At 41.6% G+C, this 25,102-nt stretch overlaps 4 protein-coding genes across 10 annotated transcripts; 3 read left to right on the forward strand and 1 right to left on the reverse strand.

Annotated features, from left to right (window-relative positions):
* Window positions 1-4,487, forward strand: anxa3a (annexin A3a). Of its 3 annotated transcripts, none has more exons than XM_042102077.1 (15): window positions 1-107; window positions 609-642; window positions 741-788; window positions 877-964; window positions 1,201-1,295; window positions 1,409-1,522; window positions 1,704-1,791; window positions 2,188-2,267; window positions 2,353-2,409; window positions 2,544-2,637; window positions 3,089-3,184; window positions 3,273-3,331; window positions 3,429-3,551; window positions 3,788-3,871; window positions 4,179-4,487. In XM_042102077.1, exons 2-14 carry the CDS (start codon window positions 628-630, stop codon window positions 3,845-3,847), a joined length of 1,017 nt encoding a protein of 338 aa, XP_041958011.1. In that variant the 5' UTR covers window positions 1-107; window positions 609-627; the 3' UTR covers window positions 3,848-3,871; window positions 4,179-4,487. The 3 variants fall into 3 exon arrangements, with proteins under 3 accessions (XP_041958011.1, XP_041958012.1, XP_041958010.1); XM_042102078.1 differs by having other exon boundaries at window positions 4,183-4,487; XM_042102076.1 differs by lacking the exon at window positions 3,788-3,871.
* Window positions 4,488-4,756: 269 nt separating this feature from the next.
* lysmd3 (LysM, putative peptidoglycan-binding, domain containing 3) lies at window positions 4,757-11,269 on the forward strand. Of its 2 annotated transcripts, none has more exons than XM_042101796.1 (3): window positions 4,757-4,789; window positions 9,125-9,396; window positions 9,980-11,269. In XM_042101796.1, exons 2-3 carry the CDS (start codon window positions 9,133-9,135, stop codon window positions 10,664-10,666), a joined length of 951 nt encoding a protein of 316 aa, XP_041957730.1. In that variant the 5' UTR covers window positions 4,757-4,789; window positions 9,125-9,132; the 3' UTR covers window positions 10,667-11,269. The 2 variants fall into 2 exon arrangements, with proteins under 2 accessions (XP_041957730.1, XP_041957729.1); XM_042101795.1 differs by lacking the exon at window positions 4,757-4,789 and adding an exon at window positions 6,266-6,489.
* A 1-nt stretch (window position 11,270) lies between these two features.
* Window positions 11,271-13,799, reverse strand: polr3g (polymerase (RNA) III (DNA directed) polypeptide G). 3 transcript variants are annotated; one of them, XM_042101798.1, is made up of 8 exons: window positions 13,434-13,798; window positions 13,019-13,169; window positions 12,569-12,698; window positions 12,168-12,236; window positions 12,031-12,090; window positions 11,865-11,929; window positions 11,654-11,791; window positions 11,271-11,487 (listed from the first exon to the last, which is right to left on the reverse strand). In XM_042101798.1, the coding sequence occupies exons 2-8, from the start codon at window positions 13,130-13,132 to the stop codon at window positions 11,398-11,400; spliced, it is 666 nt and encodes a 221-aa protein (XP_041957732.1). In that variant the 5' UTR covers window positions 13,133-13,169; window positions 13,434-13,798; the 3' UTR covers window positions 11,271-11,397. The 3 variants fall into 3 exon arrangements, with proteins under 3 accessions (XP_041957732.1, XP_041957731.1, XP_041957733.1); XM_042101797.1 differs by having other exon boundaries at window positions 13,019-13,307; XM_042101799.1 differs by lacking the exon at window positions 12,031-12,090 and having other exon boundaries at window positions 13,019-13,799.
* A 288-nt stretch (window positions 13,800-14,087) lies between these two features.
* Window positions 14,088-19,360, forward strand: mblac2 (metallo-beta-lactamase domain containing 2). 2 transcript variants are annotated; one of them, XR_006033686.1, is made up of 3 exons: window positions 14,088-14,709; window positions 16,210-16,656; window positions 16,899-19,360. XR_006033686.1 is itself a non-coding variant. In XM_042101813.1 (2 exons), exons 1-2 carry the CDS (start codon window positions 14,268-14,270, stop codon window positions 16,581-16,583), a joined length of 816 nt encoding a protein of 271 aa, XP_041957747.1. In that variant the 5' UTR covers window positions 14,088-14,267; the 3' UTR covers window positions 16,584-19,360. The 2 variants fall into 2 exon arrangements, 1 of the variants encoding a protein (XP_041957747.1); XM_042101813.1 differs by having other exon boundaries at window positions 16,210-19,360.
* The last annotated feature ends 5,742 nt before the right edge of the window (window positions 19,361-25,102 follow it).

A 25,102-nucleotide genomic window follows, 5' to 3' on the forward strand; every position in this document is an offset into this window, starting at 1 on the left:
AGGTGACTGACACCATTTCCTTTGACTGAAGCTATGATTTAGAAGGGTGTGGTGTGATACTGTCATAGTTACGTGTGGCACCACCCGGATACCTTTCTTTGATACAGGTAAGTGACGGAAAGACTCAATAATGTTGCTTTCCTGGAAAATATAGACGTATAGAAATATATGAAATATCTCTTCAGACTAGATTGAACTTAAATGCTTTGGGGAATAGCCTACGATCTGCAATAACAATCTGAGTGTTAATACAAGGAAATCCTGTGAACGTAGAACTCGACAAAACAGGTTTATTAGCCTACAGCGATGACGGGTCCATCCCAAATGTAGAACTCGTTGTAGGCCTATATTGATAATAATAAAATGAAATAAAATAATACAAGAGGATATGGTCTAGGCTATGAAGAAACAGAAAAAAAACGTGTGTCGCATGTGTTTGACTAAACCGACTTATTTTTTTTACAATGTCACTATATATGAAGACGACATTTGTTCAATTTGTTATTCCTTAATAAGAAAAGGGCATTAGTGCTATTTGTAAACAATAATCATAATGAGTAGGCTAATAATTCCATACGAACTGATAAGCCCATCCTATCTTTGCTCAGGAGGCGTACATCTTTCACCATGACAACTTTATGGGTAGGATATGTTCTGCTTCTTACCAGAGTAAATATCGAGTGCTTGTATTGTATTATTACTGCATTTACTACAACCTCTGTATCAATATTCTTGTGCAGGATGACCTGGAGAGCATTGTTGATGCACCTTCCTCTTTCACAGTAAAGGTAGCTTGATGCCAACACTACAGTATACTGTTAGGCATTATGATGATATGACATGGCCTCATCTTTCCTTCTTGCAATCTTATAACAGGGTGGAGAGAAAAGTAGCATCAAGCCAAAAGCAGACTTTAATTCTGGTGACGATGTTGTAGCCCTGCGCAAAGCCATGGAGGGAATAGGTAATGCACTTATCTCCACGTACCCTTCCTCTGTGTGTTGTGTATGAGCTGAAGCAAAACCTTTTTTTCACAGTTTTTTGCACTTAAAAGAAACAAAAATCTACTGTATAGCGTGTATAGATTTGAGTAAGCATTTTTAAAAGATTAGCTACCCCCTGACTCTCTTAGACTATTCTTCATACAAGGGCAGAATATGGCACTTTTGCCCTTCATCTTCATCTCTCTGTCTCTGCCAGGTACAACAGAGAAGACCTTGATTGACATACTTACCCATCGAAGCAGCAGTCAGCGTGAGACAATTTGTAAAGCATATCTTGCAGCTACAAACAGGGTAAGAAAACTTGGTGTGTGTGTGTGTGTGTGTGTGTGTGTCTGTGCGTCTGTGTGTGTACTGGGTTTTGCATGGAGTAGCAGTAATCAGTTCTCCTTGCATCTCCATTGTAGACTCTGGTGGATGATCTGAAAGGTGACACCAATGGCAACTTCGAGCGGCTGCTTGTAGCCCTTGCTACCCCACCAGCTGCGTATGATGCTCAGGAAGTGGCGCGAGCAATGAAAGTAAGGGCAAAGGCATTTTGTTTGTTTGATCGCTTCTCATAATTTGGAAAGGCATGAGTTTTCATATCAAAACATACTGAATACATTCAAGTCTCTTCCCTTCCCTTGAATACATTCAAGTCTCTCCCCTTATGCCTATGCCTATGCATGCACAAACCCATTTGTTATCTTTCTATTTCAGGGTGTTAATGATAACAACGCCATGATAGAAATATTTGCCTCCAGAACAAATCAACAAATCAAGGAGCTCGCTGCAGCTTATTTGGAAGGTAAGTCATTAGCTGCTTTAAGACACAACCTCCGCAGTATATGCGGATCTTTGTCAAACGGAGGTCCGACACTTCAGGTGATTCAGATATGATGCTAACCCGCGGATATTATGTGTGAACGACACAGACGCACATGAACAGAATCTCTGTGGGGTTGAACAGGTTGAACGTGGTTGAACATGCATATTAACAGAATTTCCGCATGTTCTTCGCTTCGTTCAGACACAAGCTCATTTACATAATGTCCGTCGGAAATACTAGGAGGGGAGTAGTGTAAAAGCATAGGTCTGAAAGCAGCTAGTAGGTCTGAAAACAGCTATTATGGCAGTGATTGGAAAGGTAGAAAATAACAAAATCCTCATGTTGTCGTGATTGTTATGTGGTGTCATTCCACAGAGATGGAGAGAAAAATTACATTTGACCTCAAGAAGGAGGTCTCTGGACAATTTGGCAAGGCCATCCTCCTCCTAGCTGAGGTGAATAAAACTGAACATCCTTGAATATACAGCACACTTGAGTTTAAAATGAGACTTTACATGCTGTGCTTGTGTGTGTTGCCAGGGTGTACGGGATGAGAGCACTACTGTTGATAGTGCCAAGGCCAAAGAGGATGCCAAGGTGCAGTATATGCTATGGAATCTGTCGAAAGAGGCAAAGCTTGAATGCTGTGACTTCACTGCATCCATTTGGTAAACTGTAATCTGATTATTTGATGGGGCTAAATGAAATGCTGTACCCATTTTGCACCACAGGCTCTGTATGATGCCGGCGAGAAGAAATGGGGGACTGATGAAGACAAATTTATAGACATCCTATGCAAAAGAAGCATACCTCAACTGCGACAAAGTACACCCAACTTTATTTTTTGGTTAAATTTGATCTCTCTGTGTGTGTGTGTGTGTGTGTGTGTCAGTAGCAGTAGGCTGAGCAGCACTGTCAATGAGTGAGTTATCCTGAGCAGCTGGTTGGTCAGCAGCATTAGTAGTCCCAGGATCCTCCAGTTTTTTACCCATTTCCGGAAGTCCATTTTGTTTAATTGCTGGTTACTTTCGGAGGATACCATCGGACTTCGGAGTATTTTGATTAGCCTGCACTCACCTGACAACCAGCCAAGTGGATTTGTGTGGTTTGAAATGGCTTGAACGGGACTTCGATTTTTATTATATCTTAATATTTAAAATGAGGATTTTTGAATTAAAAATTAATGCGGAGTGGGTAGTCCCTTTAGCGCCAGGCTTGTGTGTGTGTATGTGTGTGTGTATTTTGTTATATTCAGAAGTGTAATCTTGTTCTGCAGCACTTGTAGTGTATAAGGAAATCAGTGGAAAGACCCTTCAGGAGAGCATAGAAGGGGAGATGTCTGGTAATCTAGAGGAGCTGTTGGTGGCCATCGGTATATTTCACATTCCATAATTTACCATAAACATAAGCATTCACTTCTAACATTTCTTTAAATAAATATTCTAATGATGATCTTCCAGTGAAATGTGTGAAGAATGTCCCTGCCTACCTGGCTGAACGACTACATGAGAGTATGAAGGTACCATATGAGCATCAGCATTTAATATTATATACATACAATACATATACATACAAACCTTTCAGAGTACTTCTTTTTAATGCGGACATTATTGCAGGGTGCTGGCACGGATGAAGCCACACTGAACAGGATCATGGTCAGTCGCTCTGAAGTCGACATGCTTGACATCAGAGCTCAGTTCAAAAAGCTCTATGAGGATTCCCTTCACTCTTCCATTGAGGTAAGTTTTGTAGCTGTGCGAATTCAATTAGATATGACTGTTGACTAACCAAATATCTTCTAATCTTATCTCATCTTTTTCAAATCAAAGTGTTTGCTGTTTTAGTGCCTGTGATTAATCTGTCTACTGTATAAACTAGAAGGTGAACTAACAACTAGTTCAGAGTGAAAATAAATGGTTCTTAACGGGCTTTATGGCGTGACTGTTGGGTGGCTTTTTGTCTTATTTGATCACAGTCGGATGTGTCAGACAGCTACGGGGAATGTTTGAAGATGATTTGTGGAGGGGAAGACTGACAAAACTAACAGTCGAAGAGCAAAGTAAACATTTGATGTCACATTTCTTCTCTGATGCTCATATTTATCTGTATAGGCCTAATGTAATCTTGGTTACTGTTGTGAGGACAAAATTGTTCCTGTCTGTAATACACCATGTGTTATGCCACTACTGATGATGTATATTTGATCCAAGGGTGACCAAGATTATGTTTACACATTGCTTCACATTACCTACAACCATTTCTAATTGAATAAGTAATTACACAATGGCATTTAGTTATATTTTTCATCAAAACTATTTTTATTATGCGCGTATGTCATCACTCATATTGCAATCTTTTGTTTCCAGTCAGATACACATGGTAATTATAGGAAAACGCTGCTGAAAGTCTGTGGAGGAGAGGACATTTAGGAATGAAAAGGCATTATTTTTCACGACTTTGCTTTCCACTTTAATGTTGGTATTTGCATCACTGCAATGTGATTGTGTGATTTCTATGCTACATAAAAACTTAAAACAACATGTAAACAACAGCAGCAGCAACAACAACAACAACAACAACAACAACAACAAAGACTGGTCTGTGTCTTCAGAAATGCAGTTTTGGCTATTTATTAAAGATTTAAAGACTAAACACTGTTTTGTTTTGCAAGTTCATGGAATTGAAATTGCTATTGTCATTACAGTGCATTATAGGCTATTCTTTGTAACACTAGGCCTACGTGTTTTATTGTCATAATGTATCAGAGATGTGGCAAAGCAGGTTTACTGGCTTAACTGGGTATGTTAACACAGAGTTAGCGGTAAACCTGGGATTTCAGTTCCAGAACGCTCAAATATGATCAGGCTATGTAAGTAACTATGGTAACATAGGCTCTGAACTGAACTGGGTATGTAAACCCAGAGTAAACGGTAAACCTGGGATTTCAGTTCCAGAAAGCTCAAAATGATCAGGCTATGTAAGTAACTATGGTAACATAGGCTCTGAAACCTGGTACCACTTAACCTGGTAGGGGGTAGGTTATGTTCGGTTATTTCAGTGCATGTTCAATCAGGCCGCTATTTTTACACTTGTCACACAATGTATATTATGTCTATGGATAAGACCACGACATCACATGATGGCCTATCCATTCTTTTCCAAACGAGTTTTTCAAGAGCGCTAGAGTTTTTCAGCTGAATCCTAAATATAGGCTACTTGAAAAGCAGCATGGTGGATTAGAATAGAATAAAATAAATATTTAATACACCATAGTGGACATTTGTGTTTGGCTCACCAGACAGATGGACAAACAACATCTCAGACACATTGAAGATATAATTAAAACAAGTAGGCTACAGTACAAAAAAGGGGAAACATAGCCTATAGAAAATTGATAAATAAGTTTAAATATAGCTGTACAGCTCAGCCGGGTATGCATGTTGTCACTAAGTTTGGTTAAGAATGCTGATGGCATTTGGGATAAAATATTTTTTAATAGGCTACACACGCTCTCCGACTGGGAGTTTTTGTAGTGTTGGAGACGCAGAGCATATCGGCAAGCTGTCGGTCGGTGCGTAAAGTTTGCCTAAAGCAGTCCCTGCGCAACTTCATTCGTTTTCCTGGACACAAACCCACGAGGATCATTAATGTTTAGTTTCACCAACTGGCAGGTCAGCATCACTTATTAAATTTTCAAAATGTGCACTGAAATGTGTCCAATAGGCTACCCATGCCTTCCGACATTCACCCTTCCGATGATGGAGCGCAAAAGTTTAGTTACTTGGCCCACAGCTGCAGAACCCGTGTTAAAATAGAAAATTACATTTGGGATTCTCAAAGAATTCTATGGCCCACTCAATCTGTGACAAGGTTAGTTTAAGAAAGCATCATTCAAAGCTGTCAATACAATACGTGATGTCCAGTGAATCATTTAATTGTGCTTTTGACATTAAATAGGCTATCCTAAACGTACGCATTTACACGGTCAGTTAGGCTGTTCTCTGCCAAGCAAGGTCTCGGACGCAGGCGCTTAAGTATTGCTCTTTTTTTTGTTACAGTTCTCTCCTCGTAAGCCTCGACTACTCCGCCTCTGAAAAATACGGTGCTCTTCGTTTCGCCGGTTTCACTCATTGTTTCGACTCTCAATAGATGATGCCTTTATAAGTTCGCCGTGAACGCGCACAACTCTAGGTTATCGAACACAGGGTTGATTGAACTAACTGGTAACCGGTGTTTTGGAACCGACAGCTCGGGTTTAGTCGCCACAGGTTCAGACAACCCAGAGGTTAAATTTTATCTCAGTGTTTGTTAAACCTCCTTTCTGGAATACCCCTCTGCACTAGGCTGTTAACAGTATGCTATCTTTGACTGGAATTTTAGGAATTCTATATGATTGAGAGTTTTGAAATGTAGGACTAGCCTAGTATCCTACATTAGTATCAGAGACGGTTGTAGAATCTTTGTTAGTATCCATCGCAAGTACACATCGCTGCTGTCACTGTTGCTAGAAATTCAAGCCGTTTCATAAGATATAAGAGATACGTCATCACGTCAGTATCTGTTGACGTGGCGTCTCTAAACAAACGCACCGTGTACAAGGGGAGAAGAGAAAAGAAGTGGTTTCGCTGTCTGTTGAAGAATGGCGTAGAGCAAGGAGTGAACCTTTCATGTTTTCTGGTAAGATTAGCTAGTTGTGTTTTTGTTAACTGCATATCAACATTATTATACACACCGTGATATCAACCAGCTTTACATTGTTATTTGAATAGCGTACTGACGCAGACAAATGTGAGTTAGCAAGCTATCATAGCTAACACGAGAGACTGCTAGCACAGCTAGCATACATTTCTTGTTAATGAGAAAGCACGACGTCCATTAACTAAACATCCTAGTTAGCGTTGTTGTTGCTCTGAAGTAAAGCACGTTACCAGAATAGCTAAGATTGTAGGATATCCATTCGGAAGTACTTCTGTCAAGTGGTAATGGGCACAAGTAGAACGTATACAAATATGGTAGCCAGACCAGACATATGTTAATTTATCCAAACGTTAGCTGTCTGCTAACACTAACGTAACCTTATGGAGAGGGTTAGCTTGGTTTACAAGACACTAACCTAATAGACAACTTGAGTCTTGTCTCCAAAGTTAGATTTGAAAGCGACTCGTATCACAATAGCTACCTATCCCCAGCTCGTACTTTGCCATTTGCCATTTTACTCGATACTTAACCGAACAGTTGATTCCTCGGCTACATTAGCTGACTTAGCCTGTAATGCCAACATGAATACGGCCGTATGGTTGTAGCCCAGGTTCTATCCAGAACTGCTTGCTTTATTGGTAGTAATGGTATGCCAATATTAATCATTTTTTTTTACATTTCATTTTATCGTGTAACTGTCAAGTTACATGGTTGTTATTGTCAGCTACACACTGTCGGTCTGTGCAATCACTGTCAACCACATAGCGATATAATCTCGAGCTAGAAAGTAACAGCAGCAGCATTACTCTAGTTTAAAGTCTTTGGTTTAACTTTATCCCTCGCAAGTAAACCTGGAATCATTATGCAATCAATGGCCTTTTACTCTGTCAGCAGAATGTAATCTGTGTAAATACCTCGCGTGGAAGGGGGTTGAAAGATAAGGATGATGGGTGAAGTTACGTGGCTAAACACGTACGTTTTCAAGAGTCAAATAGTCTACTTGACGTGGCAAAACTGCATGTATTTTTTTTCTATCAATTTGATGTTGACGTTTTTTTTTTACTGTTTATTTTATTTACGATACATTTGACAGTAGCATAATGTTCACTACTAACTGTTAGGGTCAACTTGACAGGGGAGAAATGATTTCTGAATCAAAAGGAAAGAGCATCGGATGAGCCAACGTGTTACTCTGGTTTAGGTGACATTTTTAGTCCATGATGTGGTTGCTTTGCTAAATTTCTTGTAACCTGTTCACCCGCATTGAAGGTCTAGTGCTCCTGTGATATCAATCACACATAACAGGGCTCTACAGTGCGCCCATTTCACTCCCACATGCGAGTAAAAATGATGCCGTGCGAGTGCAAAAAAATATTTAGGCGCACTGGTGCGAATGACTTCTAACCATGTCAATGTTTGTCTACAACATACACCGCAACATCGAGAAACATTACTGGTGCAAACCATAGAATCACGTCGCGAATGCAGCATAAAAACTACACCTCCCATCAACGTTAGCAGTTTCGCGTTGTGACTCGCTAGTAGTCGCTTCTATCAAATCCAAGAGCGCGCAGAAAAAGGGGAAAGTTAGACTAGCCAGCCAAGATGCAAAGATTGAAGAAATTAGTTCTTCTATCCACCGAATTCATTGGATATAAGAGGAACAGGATGAGATTCTGAGAATGCAGTGAGAGAAGTAAATGTAACCTAACATGCCTTTTAGCCCAGTTGACGTATTGGCTGCAATATGCAAAATATAGCTGTAGCGAACGAACCGGCACAAAAGTACCCTCCCGTAATACTCCCATTTTATTCAAAGGTAGAACGCTACTGACAACTCCAGGCTTCCACGCATGTATGTTTGTTTACACCGAATACAAGCTGAAGTGCAAAACGAAAGTAGGCCTAACATTTGCCTACTGCCCCCATCAATGCAGATATTTCAAATAAAAACTAAAAGTAAAACATATATCCTTGATTAGCCTATGTTGGGTTTTGTGGAAGATAAAAATGGACTGTTTTAGTAGTAGTAGTCTTATGCAGTCAGATAGGTCACCATGGGCATATTTGGATTAGCTATAGATGGATTCACAAATAAATAAATAAATAATTTGGCAGGATACTTAATATACAGGCTAAATGCAAATATGACAATGTAATATATTATTTTACATTAACAAAATGTAGGAAAATAGAACAGACTGAAAATAAAGTAGGCACTGATCTTTAAAATCCTGTTTCCTGTAGCCTAGATGTTGTCAGTCATTCTTAATATTCGCAATTGGTGCACTGGCATGTTTAACTATTAGCTGCAGTATAATGTTAGATTATGTGTAAGTTAAGTACAGAACTGACTGTGCTCCCAAATTTTTGTCTGTGCTCCTACATTTTTTAACTTGGGCGCACAAGTGCTCCTGAAAAAAAAATGTTAGTGTAGAGCCCTGCATAACTTAGACCCTCATAACTTAGACCCTCTTCAGAAAAATGTGACTTAGGGTTTAATTTGACCAATTGCATAAATTGTCATCATAATTTTTAGACTGAATTGTCACTGTCAGTCTCTGTGTTCCATCATAATCATAAATGTATTTATGTGCTTTTGTGCTTTTCCAAGAGTGAAAAATGACTGGGAAAAACCAGCACAATGGTTTCCAGTCAGCCTCTACTGTGCAGCCCACCTTCGGAGGGCACGCATACATCTTTGGGAATGGTTCAGAGACGGAGTGTTCGGAGGAAGACGGGGAGAACTACGAACTGCGTTCCCGAGCACGAGACCGGATGCGTCGGAGCACCTCAAGAGACAGACTTGACGACATAGTCTACCTGGTCAGGGACATCAAAGATGGAGACACTCTCAACAGCATCTCACTCCAGTATTTTTGCTCGGTGAGTCTATTAACAGGTGATGCATGCAATAGATAATTTCTGTTGTGAGGAATATAAAGCTTACAGTTTCGCCCAAAGAAAAACTGCTGATGAGATAAAAGTGAAGAACTGTTGTCGCTAATATTCTCCCTTGTAGTCAAAGTTCATGCTATTCTCTGAAGACACTCTGAGCTGCCACGTATTAGAACATTTTGGCCCTCTTGGGGACCAGTTCCATGTTTATCTTGAGTATGCTTGCATAGTGTTTACCTAAGCTGTCCCAGCTTACATTTGTGATTTCAAAGGGCGTCATCTGGCACCAGTTTTAATGTTCACACAAAGTAATTGCTATGCATTCTCTGAGGCATTTAAAAACATATAATGTACCAACACTAGTCAATGCTAGCATTAATGTTTATTTATTTTTTATTTATTTATTATATTGCTTTTTACTTCTACAGTAATTTATTTGCTTTTTGGTCCCTCCTCGAAAAAGTTTTTGTTGCATTTATAATGTAAATGTATACAGCATAACAGAGATGACGTACAATCAGCAAAGTTCCTTATGGGAGATTTAAATGTAATTTAATGTTTTTCCTTTCAGGTGGCAGATATCAAAAGGGCCAACAATCTTCTCACAGAACAGGACTTTTTTGCGTTGAGGTCTATAAAGATCCCAGTAAAAAGGTTCAGTGTTCTGACGGAGACCCACAACACCACTCCTCACAAGTCCGCCTCCCCAGGAACGACCCGTCGCCTGGTGGAATTTGCGGCATCCACCAGCGAGGCGGCGGCGGTGGACTCGGCGTCCTCCTCCTCCACGGACAGCGTGGGAAGCTTCCTCCAGGAGAAGGACAAGGACATCGAGCTGCTAGTCAAATCCACAGGATCCTCCAGGAACAGCCTGAATGAGGTGGTGTCCTCCCTCAGTCCCCAGCAGCCCCTGCTGGGAGACCCCGAGCGCCGAGCGCCCCTGAAGAAGGACCCTTACTACGGGGCGGACTGGGGCATGCGCTGGTGGACAGCGGTGGCCATCATGCTGGTGGTGGGAATCATCACGCCCGTGTTCTACCTGCTGTACTACGAGGTTCTGATGAAAGCTGACGTTAGCCATCATAACGCTACGAACCAACACGTGACCCCAGTCATGAATGAACTGCACAAGACTGTGAACACTAAAGGGGGTGCGGTTGGAGAAACAGGACACAAGGATCTTCCTCAACGGGACTCGCAGGCACAACCACCCCTTGAAATGAAACGCAACCAGGACCATAAGAGAGGAGACACATAGTGAGGGAGAGACAGGCGCTAATAGGGACCAGAGGCATTTCTGCATCCGGAGTTGTAACCACTTTCGTTGATGAGAAATAGCAGATGAGCTACATTCAGTCATTGACTCTATGGGCTTTTTCTGCACAGTGGAAACAAGTATGTCATTTTCAAAGGGTGAGCTCATGTGTAGCTGCTTAAGTCACTTCTATGGTTTTCCTTAGGGGTACATGATGGTTGTTTCTTATTTTCAGAAACCATGTGTATGAGCAGAGAGAGTGTTACCACTGTCTAAACGTCAGGGATGTACTTTAAATAAAGCATAATTTATTGGAGAAAAATGTTCCAAAATCAGTATTGTTGCATAGGTTGAGTAATTATTAACCTTGCCTTCAAACTATTGCTTGCCATAGGATTTTTTTTTTCTTCTGAATAATTAAATGCACAATATTATTTTTGGCTGTGTTTTAAAAAATGTTTCAATTGACAGTACAAGGATTTGTGTTTTCCTTCTTGTAAAACAAAAATGATGAAAACAAGTGTTAGCATCAGTATGTGCCTTCTTCCTGTGGTCTTACTCAAGTACAGGTTGAAAATAAAGTCATTATTTTAATTATGAAGTCAAGTTACAGCCATCCATTTAGTATTTATTCATAATTAATTTTGCATTAAACGATGGAATAATTAACCAGCACTACTTTCTCCTCAGGACAATTCATACACATATTTACAAATATACCATGACTGATTACTTTAATATGTAGCTTCACCGTCCATGTTGTCATCACTGCCAGCTCCAAAGTCATCACCATCTTCAAAGTAGCTGGCAATGTAGTCATTCTCCTTCAAAAGGGAATGGAAAGAAAAGGTTTACTTAGCAATAACTATATCACACCGCACAACCCCTGTATCACATTGCATCCATTGGATTCTATGTAGACGGTTGTTCATTTACTGAAGACACTGAGGGAGGGAGGGAGGGAGGGGGGGGGTCAAGCTATTCCTGTACCTCCTCAAGGTCTTCATCATCATACTCCTCTCCTTCAATTTCCTCTCCATCTTCAGCATCATCTTCTCCTTTCTTTTTTTCTTCCTTCTCCTCTTCTTTTTCTTCATCTGCGTTTACGTTGTCCGTCTTCTCCAGCTCCTGAAAGTAATACCCGGAGTATGTTAAAAGTAAACATAAAATTCCTTCATGTTTCTCCTTAAAGTGCACTTACGCTTAATTTTGAGAGCAAACCGTCTTTTTCCAAGCTGGTTAGTGTTCTGGGTTTCTTCTTTGATACTGTAATAGTAGATACGTTGAAAGTCAGTAATTTATTTTTTATTCAGTTTCATTTCAGGCTGTGGAGAGGTCTTGCACATCTATATAAACTCTACATTTACCTGACTTCTTTTTTGGCAAATTCTTCTTTGGCATTAATTCTTTTGGCAGACGTTCCCAATCTGAAAAAAAATAATGATACTTGATGGTCCATGGCTGATCTCAGATTTTAACTAAACATTACTTTTATAGTTCTTACCTGGTGTCCACTCCTCATCCTCAATTTTTTGACTTTCCCTTACATACTTATCTTTATACTTCTCCACTTCTGTAACAGTAAAAGAGAGATTTTGTCATGCCCAGGGTATAAAACAAATATACCTCTAACAACAGACTGACCAGTTCAACGTGAATAATGGAACACTGTTCCATCTGCCTATGTCTCTATACATAATCATCTGACAAACCTGATTGGCCTCACATGTGAGTGCATATCCTATTTGAGATGAGAAGACCTAATGCGTTTATTCATCTTTGGATGTCTGCACTTTAAAATTGAATTGCATTACATCGGCTACTGTACTACATTTCTTTCGGGGTGTGGGTTTCCAGTTATCTGTTGTTGTGTGATTGGATTAGATGATGGCTGGATGGGCTCACCTGACTTGGCTACATTAGCCTTCAGATAGCATGGCAACTTGCGCATCGTGCCCCTGATCTCCTGTTTCAGGGCGAGCATGTAATCATCACTCTGGCTTAGCTCCAGCGCCACAGGTTTATACTCCATCGCCTAGACATGGACAGAGAGGTAGCAAAGACGCTGTTAAAACCAGTACAGGTTATATCTACTGATAGTAGGAATATTGTGGGGCAACAACCAATTCAATGTTAAGTGTGTTTAAGAATTATAATTCACTAAAACACATCACAAGGGTGAGATGAATGAGTTGACGGTCATATTCAAATTTGTAGTGGTCTATCAACTCATTCGAATGCCACTCAGCAACCGTAGGAGGACATCAGAAAGATCTGCAGTGGTCTCTTAATTTTTTTTTTTTCCCCAGAGCTGTATGTGTAAGATAGGTTAGATATTTGAAGGTATGCACTTACTGGGTAAAGTGGGTTAGGCCCCTTTCTGCCATCTGGCATGTTGCCCCTGGTGATGCCCAGGTTCTCCACCCTGAAGGAGAAGGCTGCCATTCCTCTGCCTCTGCCTCCTGCCATGGTTGTTTTCCTTGTTCCAGCTCCTGTAAACTGATGTCTGACCCAAATTGCCTTACGATCACTAGTCAGAAGATCTAGGTTCTGTGAGGGGATGGTCTTGTTAAAGTGTGACTGATCGTGTTCAATTGCAATTAAGCAGGGTCACTGAGGATTGGACTGGAACCTGTCATGAGGCCTGGTTGGAGGGTGTGGTTTAGCAATGAACCCAATTGGACTGTTGATATTGGACAGGACTATTTATAACTGGCATGCAAAATTCAGTATTTTAGAAAAAAAATCACATTACAAGGGTCGTAAATACCTTTGCAAGCGGAAGCAGAGCGCGAGTTATGCAGACGGGCTCTGGTAGTAGCCTGATTGGAGGTGTCAACATTTCCCTCAGAGTAAAAATCAAGTGTCGCAAGCACCATGTAATTGCACCATGAATGCATCATGTAGATTAAACGACTTCTTTCATAGGCCTAACTGCAAGCAGTGGAACACGCACACACGATCATACAAAGATATGCTACGCGCATATTAAAAAGTGTCAGGTTTTGGCATAGGCCTACTCAAGGTATTTGGTATTTAGGCCCTATGTTCGTGGTGCACTTGTATCATAGACCTCTCCAGAATAAGTCCCGCCTCCATAACTTCCGTATCCATCCAACTTCCGGGCGTCGATTGTCTATGGGAAATAACACTGCGTTTCGAAATATCATACCGGTAAAACATCTGTAGGTAGCGATGTAGAAAAAAATTGTCGGCACCGACAATCAAAAAATCCAGTGGAAACTAGATGGCAGAAGTGTGTAGGCCAATCTGCCCACCAGCTTTTTCTACTTTGTCACCTACAGAGTTTGACAGGAAACGCCATGTTATTTCCCATAGACATTTGACGACCGAAGGTTGGATGGATACAGAAGTTAGGAGGCGGGGCTTATTCTGGAGAGGTCTATTGGTTTACAGACCGTATTTGTTAACCAATAATACCGTTTTTCCCACATGCGTCATCATATCATCCAATCAGCGCTTACGGTTCCAGCGAATCTCCGCCTTAACAATCTTTAGAGGCACCATCCCTTCCAAATTTCCATATGATTCTGAGACTAAAGGTGGCTTTAAGGTGTTAATTAAGATACGCGTATGTTTTGTGATGTCTGCACAGGACTGGTATGCACACAAGTCTGTTGGAGACGGACTGTTCTGGGTCCAGGAGCGATTTTACCAATCGGGGAACAGAGCTAACATTTGGGTCATACGCGGCTCCCATCAGGACGTGGTGATAGACACAGGATTGGGACTGCGGAGCCTGCCGGAGTACATCAAGGCAAACGGCCTCCTGGGGGACGATTCGCAACGCAAAAACCCTGTTTTAGCTATCGGCACACACGTTCATTTCGATCATTCGGGTGGTCTCCATCAGTTTCAACAGGTGGGCGTTCACAAGGCAGAGGTCGATGCACTTGCTAATGGAGATAACTTCGAAACGGTAACCTGGCTGTCTGACAGGGAGATTGTTGAGAGTCCCACGCCCGGATGGAGAGCCAGGCAATACAGAGTGAAGGCTGTCCAGCCGACTCACATATTACAGGAAGGTATGGCAATTTTAGTCGTTACCTAGATAGCTAATGTTGGCATTGTATTGTATTGTTAGCATTAAGCCATAAACTGCATTGGGTGCAATAGGCGGTGCCTTGGGGACCAGAGAATAAACTGTGAGGTAGCTGCACCTTTTTCTCTCCCAAGGCAAAAAAACTGGCGGATTTTATCAGATGGTTTCAATACAATCATGACTGAGGAGTGCAATCTGATTGTAGTTGCAGAAGCAATCTAGCAAGACGAAAACGATCGATGCAAATTCAATTGTAGCTGCTTCTAAAATGTATTGTTAACCGAAATCAAACGCATTATGTAATAAGGTTGCCTTATCATCTTCCCAGCCTATTAAGGTTTTGTTATCATCCAGAGAGCTGTCCTCTACCATTATAGCATGCATTTGTTGAAGGGAGTTGGCACCACAAGTGCTCTCTTTCCAAACTAAGGCCCCTATTCTACTCTCCCGGTGAAATTCTGATGCTCTAGAACTACATAGCATCCCACACGTTTATTTCTAAATAGGAAAGAAGACACAATGAAACACAACAAGACATGGCTCGCTCCGTGTCAAACCAGTGTCAAAGCTGCACCGTCTCAGATTTTGTTCAATCTTGTCTAGCCTAAGCTTATATCATGAATGGGTCCCAAAACCAAGGCATGTAAAATGTTAATGTTCAAATCTTCCAAGTTTTTTTTTTTTTTCATTCCTTGATATAACTTGCAAGCAATGTATAGGCATTAATATCTTGAAAAGTATTACTCATAGCCAGCCCAAACTTTTTAGGATGTTAGACACACATGTTCTCAATATGACTGAACCATTACAAGTCTGTATGGCATGCTCATTGATTTTCGTCAAGGTCCTAGATTGGGGAAAAAGTATTGTATTTGCAGATAAAATGCCTGTCTGCGTTTTGGGACTTTAAACTTAATGCAGACAAACTTTGAGCAAAAACTCATACAGTCTGAGACAGTGCAGCAACCCATGATTTGTCACAGAATGACCCGCATGTCTGGTAGCCTATAAGGAATTAAGATGCTAATCCCCATCCCATTCCCAGGTGAACTGTAAAGCCTCTGTGTATAGCTTATGACTGCGCCTGGTGCAGTGTACCTGCTGTCATGTATTACCCTGATGTACCGTTGGATCCATGAATGAAAGAGCCGTTTCAGCATTTAGTGCAACACTTGGGGAGCTTTGCTCTTTGGAGTTCAGTTGTGTGCCTAGTCATCCTGGGCTCTCTCAAAGACATGCCAAGCTACCCCCTACCCCCCAATCCCCTCCCTTCTCAGTTTGCTGGACGGTCAATACACTTCCTCTGAGTCAGTGCCTGCATTGCAGCTGGAATAATTTCCCATCAGCTGCTGCTAGTGCACTGCACACGTCTCCACTCCTACCTCCCTCTCACTCACTCATCCACCTCTACCTCTTCTTCGTCTGTGTCTGTCTGTCTGTCTGTCTTGTCTTCCCCTCTTATCTTCCCCCCGCTCTCTGTCAGGTGACGTCATCAACCTGGGCGACCGTCAGCTGAGCGTCCTCCACATGCCGGGCCACTCGCGCGGCAGCATCTGCCTTCACGATGCCGAGCGCAAGCTGCTGTTCAGCGGCGACGTGGTCTACGACGGCGCCATGATCGACTGGCTGCCGCACAGCCACGTGGGCGACTACGTGCGCAGCTGCGAGCGGCTCCTGGCAATGGCCGAGCAGGATCAGGTGGAGCAGGTGCTGCCCGGCCACTTCAACACGTTCGGGGCCAAGCGGCTCCAGCGATTGGCCTCGGGCTACGTGTCCGGGGCGGGCGCCTGCCACCGGCTCTCCGCCTGCGCCATCAGGTCGGTGGCCAGCATAGCGCTACGCTCCTCCTGCTGTTAGACGACGGAGATGGAGGAGGAAGAGGAGGGGGTGGAGGTGGAGAAGAACCGGGTCCGACACTCCAGTTAATGAGGTTCGTCTCATCAGTGTGTTTTGGTTTGTTTTCTCTTGGGACACTCTTGAGGTTTACAAGCTTGTTTCCACACGTTGCTGCAACCTCCTCCTTCAGAATAGTGTGTATATAACAATACTATATACAATATGCTTATCTTGCATACCACATATCTTGACGTGACATTGAGTATTTAGGTGGACTGAATTTCTGAACCTGGAAGTTTCTGTGTATTGCTAAGCTCACATTGTCAAGGCCAGCAGGTCTGGAGAGCCTCGCGTGATTCGGTGACTGGTCATCTCCAGCGCTGGACGTTCGGGCATCATCAAAGAGAAGAGAGAGACTTTGGCCTCTGTGCCAGGCTCGTGACAGGACAGAAGGAGGAAGTGAACGGATGTATGTAACTGATGAGCACCAGAATCAAGTTCTTAGTCCACAAAGCCTAGATGTAGATGTTTTTTTTTAAATTATTATTTGTTTGTTTTTTTTCGGACGCTAATGGCAAAACAGGAGCCACCTAAGCCTTCATTAAAGATGCATGAGCACACTCTGTCTGAGCACAGAAAAGAGAGAGTTACACGTTAGGGTGCGAAACATGAAAGTAGGTCGGCATTCCAGTTAAGACGACGTACTGCCCCCCCCAGGAATGACCGTAGTATGAATTTACATGAGCTTATTCCTGCTGAGGGTTGACATTTTGCTGTTGGAGAATCGCAAGATTAATGAGTAGTGAGTGAACATGTGAAGTGAAGCCTAGAAGTAGACTTGAATCCGTGTGTGGGTTGTGTATTCTGTGTGATGTTTTCATGGTAAATATGAACGAATAGGCATGGCATATTCTCTGTAGCTGTGCAATTGAGATCAAATCATACTTCCTTAGAAAAACAGATACGGCAGGCAAACATGGTGCTTGCATTTTACATGTATCACTGTACTCATAAACTTCTGCTAATTCATAATCGATCAAGTTTCATATCACAAGCAGGTTATGCAAGTTAACTATAAACTAGTTCTATGATTATAAATAAGCACAAGTATACTTTGTCACTTAACATCTGATTACTTCCAAACTCTCAAAGGTTAGAGAGTGACATATGAAATCATACTAATCTATAATACTGATAAGAGATACAAAAGATTACTCAAGTTTTTGTGTGGGTGTTGGATTGGTTGCTCTTTGTTGCCACGGAAAAGAGTAGCATGCTTATTGACCTATAACCCGTATCCCTACTTGATATTGCTAATGTGCCATTTGGTGTGATGTTGAACTCTCTCTTTGTTGCCAAAATACTTCTGGATGAGAACATCCCAGATAGCCTTTTTTAATCATTTGTGTGTGGTCTTCACAAAAGCATAGTTTATAGAGTGCAATGCTCTCCTCCCTCCTGTGCCTGAACTGTTAGTGGGAAGATGAGTTTGAGAGGTTTATTCCATATCCTGGATATCGATCTACTATGTCATACAAGAAATGCCAGTTTCTGCCGACCAAGCTCTTCAGGAGCAGGTGTGTCAGACATGCAGTGGTATTGAATGGGCTGACGACCGAATCTTCTTTTAGGAAAAGGGCTGGGCAACCATCCCTGCTTTTAACTTTTGGTGTTTTCTTGCAGTACAAACACACAGTATTAGACACAAGAACTAGTCCTAGATGCAGAGCCTCTTGCTCTTAAAGCATTCTTCCTTTCAGAAAAGAGTAATATAGGGTTACAAGACTCATTCCATGTAGGAGTAATGATTTCTGGACCAGTGGGTCCAGAGACTCTGAAGGAAGCTGAAAAAACAACGTATCCAGTGCCTCCCAAACTCACACTCTTACCTCACGTAACCCTGGCTGCAACTGTTCCTATGAGTAAGCTGAAACACTATCAGGAAACTCAAGAAGAGAACAGGACATGCATGACCTCCAATGCACAATCCAAAAATGAGCTGTCTGCACTGGCTATAATCCAGATGTGTGACGTATTTTTGCTTATCTTTTGTATGTCCTTTATAATGAATTTTTTTGTATTGTTTTATAATCACAGCAGTGCCCGCTGTGTCTTACTTTGTTGAACTTATCACTTTTATTGCTCTCCATAAGCAAAAATACTATGGCATCTAATCCAGAGACATAGGAGCTTTAACATGACAAAATCCATCCTAATGATAATCCAATGCATAGGAATGACCGCTTTCACTCAAATTCAGTAGCTGCTCTATTTCGAAGCTTTATACTCCATACTAAATTATGAATGCCTTTAATTAATGGACAATAGTGCAGGGTAGAGTTTACATGTACTCTGATCTGTGTGGTGTTCAACCGATTGTATTGGTTTAGGGTTGGGCTGGTCATTCACGTGTTGGGTTTGAATGGACATGCATATTGCAGTTGTATTTAGAATCAGCGGAATGCATTGCTTGAGTGCCTGCTACATTCACAGTTCAATAAAGTATTATACTTGGTGCTGCCTCCATTAACACCCCTTGTAAGATAACACTCAGTAGCCACCAGCCTACCTGCAATAGAACAGGACAAATAGCCATATAACACACTACAGGGATACAGTTTCATGCAACTGAACACAACTGACATGTTAACAGCATCAGAAATGGTTCACCTTAACGTGTAGCAAGCATATTATCATCGCACCATCTGATATTATTCACAAACAGATATGGTCTCTATAATCCTATTCACCATTTATTGCTATTGAATGTCAATAAAAAAAATCTTGGAAGTTTGAAATGTGTCCATCGTTTTGTTTGAGAAACAAATCTGAGTAAATTGTTTGTATGCATGAAAGCCTGAATTGCACTAGTATCCCAGCATGCACATCTTCCCTAAATGCCACAAACTAAATGTCCGTTTCTGTTTCACAGCATCCTGTACATTGGAAATGGTAGGCCAGTTATGGATCTTTCATGCAGTATGTTGTCTTCATACCCAGAACCCTATCTGCAACATACAGTCAGTGGCCTGTGGGTATGTTATGCACAGACACAATTGTGTTCCAAATGGAATTAGGTTTAGCTGTTTGTGAACCGCAGTCTCGCATCTATATGAGGTCAGCCTATTTGACCCTCCAGAGGTGTTGGCTCTGCAGGCTGCTTTAACACGCTAAAGTGTAGTTTATAGTACACAGTGGAATCAGGGCTGCTGCCATTTGTGTCTCCTCTTGGATAGACGTGTACTCTTACTAAGAATTATAAAATAAGGTTAGAAGGGAACATAATTTCATAAGTATCCTATATTTGAGCATCCTATACTTGTGAGGTTTAGGTTCAAAAGATTAATTTCCTTCAGCCTCCACAGAGATTTTGAGGATCAGCTACCTCTGCTCTAAATGTTCCAGTAAAAATGAAGAAAAAATAAACTTCTCAGAGCCCCAGAGATTCTCTTTCTGAGACTGTCTTTAAACTTAAGCACAGTTGGCCACCGTTGTATGTATCAATCAAAGGAAGAATGCTCTGTATTATCACACATTATCATCAGATGTTCATAAAGTCAAATGTATGACCACAGAAACATAATGGTCAGGAAAACCCTCTATCGCAAAACTTAGGTGTACAAAATTAAATTGTTACATACATTAAGCACTGAATGTTCTAATTTCAAGATAATTTTTTGTCCCCTTGGCAGTATTGCTAGATGGAGTGGGTAATAGCTTGTAATGTGGCACTATCACCACTAGAGGTAGATGTTGTCTCTACTATTATGATTTATCGAGAAGTATCAGAGAGGAATAGAGCTCTGCTCCAGACAAAGGACTGTCTATTGCCTGTAAATACACTCTCCTAAAAGCTACAAAATAGTACAACTCCATCCCCAGACATGTATTAAAAAATAAAATAACACCAATATGCCTTCAGGTTAAGACTGATTAATCACGGTGCTAATTTCTTTGCCTAATTCCTCCAACAGTTTTGGCAATGCTACCTAAATATCCTGGTTTGGCAGACACATATCTCATATGCGCATGTAACATTTGATATGGCTCTCACTGAGGATAGGCTGATGATGGATGACAGATGACTAATTATATCCAGGCAACTGTTAGTCTTAGTCTTAGTTGCCCTTGAGATGAGTAATTGCTTTAAAAAAAGATGAGAAGAATATTGTTGTTTTGAAATGCTGATTAGGACAGAGAGAGCTTGGCTTAGTGGTGTTAAAGAAACAGACGTGAGATTTTGGTCTGCTAACTCGGCATAACTGAGATGGTTTGGTGGATATAGAAATGTAGCCTACATAAATGGCATGTACTTCACCATGGGGAATATTGTATGAAGACCAAATCTATGAATCAGCCATAGTCCGTTAAATATTTGCAATTCATAATTTGGGGGCAATCAAACATAAATCTTAGTGGATATTTTGGAAACTTTCCAGCAAATGTCTGGAGTTTTTAATTTCACTGTAGATTAGGCTACACTTGGATTTTTCTAGCCACATAGGCTATGAAAAAATGAAGGGTGGAAATTCCAGCAGATCTCTTGACAAGGCACAGGGGCTGACCTAGCGGAGGACTCCAGATGTCTCAGCGACACAATCAGACGCCCGTGTCTGTCTGCATTAGGAGATGCGAGAGTGAAAACCTGTAATGCTTAGAGGCTCTAATGTGTTTGTTAAGCTTTTGTCCTCCTCCTCTGTCCTCCTTCTCTTTATTTTCTTTCTTTCTCTCTCTTCCTTCATCTTTATCTGTCTTTTCTTCCTCCCTCTCCTCCTCCTCCTCCTCCTACGGGCTGTCTTTCTCCCTCTACTCGTTTCTCTGTAACAACACTTCGCAGCCCTGCGGCATCGAGACGGACATTTGACGCGCGAGGGTGCCGGGAGGGAGCGCCAGCTTGACATCTCGGCGCGCTCCTCGCATTATTTCCTAATTGACAGCCCCTATCTGCCTGCCGGCGCTGAGAGATGACAAGTGTGGGAAGGCCGAGGAGGAGGAAGATGCCAATCACGGCCGGGTTATCAGGGGAAAGGCCAACGACACCCCCGTAATCTGACCTGGCTGGCCCGCGCGGCAGCTAGCTGGCGGCTCACTCGGGTCGTGTTAAGGCAGCTAGCCTTGCCCTTAAACGGTGCCCACACAAAGCAACCCCCCACACCAACACACACACACACACACACACAATCACATACATATACAAAAGTCTCATCTGTTGTGCCTCTGACTTTCAAGGCATCTCCTTGTGGCCCATCTTCTAATGCTTTGCGACAAGTCTAAGAGACTTATCACTAGCTCTGAAGAGGTGTCAGATTTGGTGGGGATTGAAATGTCTGCCTGGGAAAGGCAAGAGCCAACTTGGGCTAGGTCCAGCTCTGTTAGCCTGCAAAGCCAAAGCTGCCAGGTCAGTTTGCACAGTGGCCAAGGATGTGTCGTCCTCAGTGGTCCGCCTTTGGCCTCTTTTGGAGAATGTGGTGTCCCTTGATAAGGACAAAACAAAAACATTGGAATACATCATGAGTACCATGCTTTTGCATTTCTTTGAATTTTTTATATGGACATGATCAATGGATGCTTTTTTAGAAGAGAAACATATTGCTTGCCATTGAATCACTGTTTTTGTAGTGTTTGCCAAGAACATTTAATGCCTTAGGTCAGGTGTAGTTTTAAAATAAGAGGCGGGTAAACTATGAATTCTGTATAGGATTTTTTAAAAAGGCATTCAGAACATGTTTAAAGACGGTGGAGGTTATTGTCCAAAGTTTATATCAATACCAGTGGTATTACATTGTTCCTAGCAGGGTTGTGCACAATTCGAATTGCAATTCTGCTTCCTGTTTGCTACCTCAATTGAAATGCAAGTGAAATTCAAGAATTGAATTGGAATTTAAGAGCCAGTTTCAATTCAATTCTGGAATTTTGCACAAGCCTGGTTCCTAGAGTGTTGATGAGCGTACATATTGTGAATGTGGATAATACAGTGTGATTTTTGAATGTTAAAGGTTGCAATTGGTGAATAAACTCTTTTGAGAGGTGGATAAACTGTGTTTACTTGTGTTTAGCCTCCACTAGACCACTAATTACAATGTTTTGGACAGTCCTTTATGTTACAAGGTCATTCGAAAATTTCTTGTAACTCAAAGAGAACAGCAACAGACAAATGTATGTCATTCATTTTTTGAGGGCACACTACCTTTGTGCATTCCTTGACAATAGGGATGTGCTAATCTAATGATAACAATACTGGGACTTTTTTGACAAAAGTCTTTTACATCAGTGTTTTACACACAACAAACATAACACTTAGAGCTGTAAGAACTGCTGTACCTAATACTGACTCTTTGCTGACCCTTTGTTTTAGCTCTCCTTTTACCAAATAACTCTGGTATGGATTTTGGCTGTGTGGGTAAGCTTTATAATGAAAAAGAAAACACCATTAATTTATAAAGACTTTTCCTGTCAGATCACTTTTCTGTCACCACTAAAAGACCCCTAAAACATATGAAAGTCAAATCTTGGTGGGATTCATACTGTGCAACAATGAGCCCACACTGAGTCCAAGGGAACTCAGGAACATGTCTGCCATATATCCTAAGGAAAAACTGGTGCCAGTCATTTCTTAACGGCTTTGCTGTATATTTTTATGACAAGATTTCCATGAGGGAGTTTCACTTGCCTTATACCATGGTTCCCGTGCTCTCTTCTGATCACTGTATTTCATTTTATTTTCTTGGTGAATGATTAAAAATCTGCTTTCTATTGTAGAGGAATCTTCAAAGTGTGTTGGGAAACCATAGGGGAGCTTCCCCTGTTGGTAATTAATGCAATAGACTGAATGGTACTGTTTTTTTCATGCTTTTGTTCTTGATTATAAATAAATGTAACACTCACTTTAAGTCGGCAACAGGCTTGCCCAAAAGTATCTAGAAATGTGTGCCCCCCACAAAATCTAGAAGGGTATTTTTGTTTTTCACAAACAAAATTGAAATAGTCTTAAGTCTCTTTACAGAGCCCAGAGCCTGAACCTCCTTGAGCAAGCACTACTGGCGACAGTGGCAAAGAAAACCTCCCTTGTAATGGGAAGCCACCTTAAGCAAAACCCAGCTCCCACCCAGTCCACGATTACATGATATGTACAAGACAGACAGTGGATAAGCAGAGCCAGCTCTCAAGGCACTGCTTGTAGAGCAGCTTAGCGTGTATACAGTGTGTTCATAAGGTTACTATTATGAGGATAAGAAGAGCAAATACAGCAGGAAAAAATGATCTATGGTGGCATTCGATTATATTACGGGAAAGTAGGCTGGCACATAATATGCTGTATTTAAGATGTATCATAAGCAGGGCAGACATGGGGCATAATAGTTTGGTGGGAATCTTGTCAGTGTTCTCTGCTGTGGTTCCACCGCTTCTCAGTACTTCTTAGTTTCGTTTCTTTTTTTTAATAAAATCTCAAAAAATATTATTTTAACCAAAGTCTTTACGTTTCCACTGGGATGGACTGGACCCTTAATGAGCCTTGCTGGTTTCCATCAGAAGTGCGCTACGCTTCTAACATTTCGTTCGTTGGCTTTGTCGTGGGGCCCTTTCCCCTTCATGTGGATGCTGTGTGCTCTTCAGGGTAGTGGAAATGCCTTACACCAGTCTGCTTGCCCCGTAGAGAGTGTTCATTACACGAGAGGACTATACTTACCACCATGAAGCTGATCCACCACAGCCTTCCCAGCGTTGCCAAAGACACTGCAGTGGCAGATATGTTGAACAGTTGGGGCGGGAGGGGGAGTCTAACTTGCAAGCAAAAAGCATCTAATTCCAGCACTGCACTGGTGCAGGGGAAATTATTTGTCTCTTCATGGTGAATTAGTGTTGTTGCTGTGAATGCTCTGTACATTTATGGCCAAAAGAGGTTTTCTCGTAAATCTCAGGTTGGAAAGGAATGCACACTTTTTTGTGTTGCATTTTATGATATATTTTTGCAAACTTTCAATCACATTGGTATGACAGATGCCAGTTTCAGCTCTAATAAAATCGATGTAGGGCCCATGCTGCGAGCACAGACTTTGTCTCAGACTTATCAACCATACGTGACACAGGGTAACCTATATACAAGGCACTACCAGGAAGAACACATGCAGTCTAATGGCTCATTTAATGTGAGATAATTGTCTTAGGGTACTGATGAGGAAGCATTCAGCATCCTGACCAAGTTAATTGGACTGACATTGTGCAACTTCTCTGATCGCTCTTTCAACAAAACAAAACTTTTCTCTTTGTTTCTCCTTTCTGTGGTGACATCTTCATTGTTTGTGTGGCATGCACACAAATAGTTGTCATTCAACAGTTGATGTCATTTTCTGTTTGTTTCCCTGTTTTTTTTTCTCCTTCATTCATACTGTAGCTGTTTCTGACTCTTGACACCTCTTGGCTAGAGAGAGAGAGAGAGAGAGGGAGAGAGAGATGTCAAAGTAACCCACAGAGCTCTGTCTGTTCGGTGGCTCCTTCGCTTGGAGGCGCCGGGAGCCTGCGGCTGCCAGACACCTGGGGGG

The sequence above is a fragment of the Alosa sapidissima genome, chromosome 8, assembly GCF_018492685.1.
Source record: "Alosa sapidissima isolate fAloSap1 chromosome 8, fAloSap1.pri, whole genome shotgun sequence".
NCBI lineage: Eukaryota > Metazoa > Chordata > Actinopteri > Clupeiformes > Clupeidae > Alosa > Alosa sapidissima.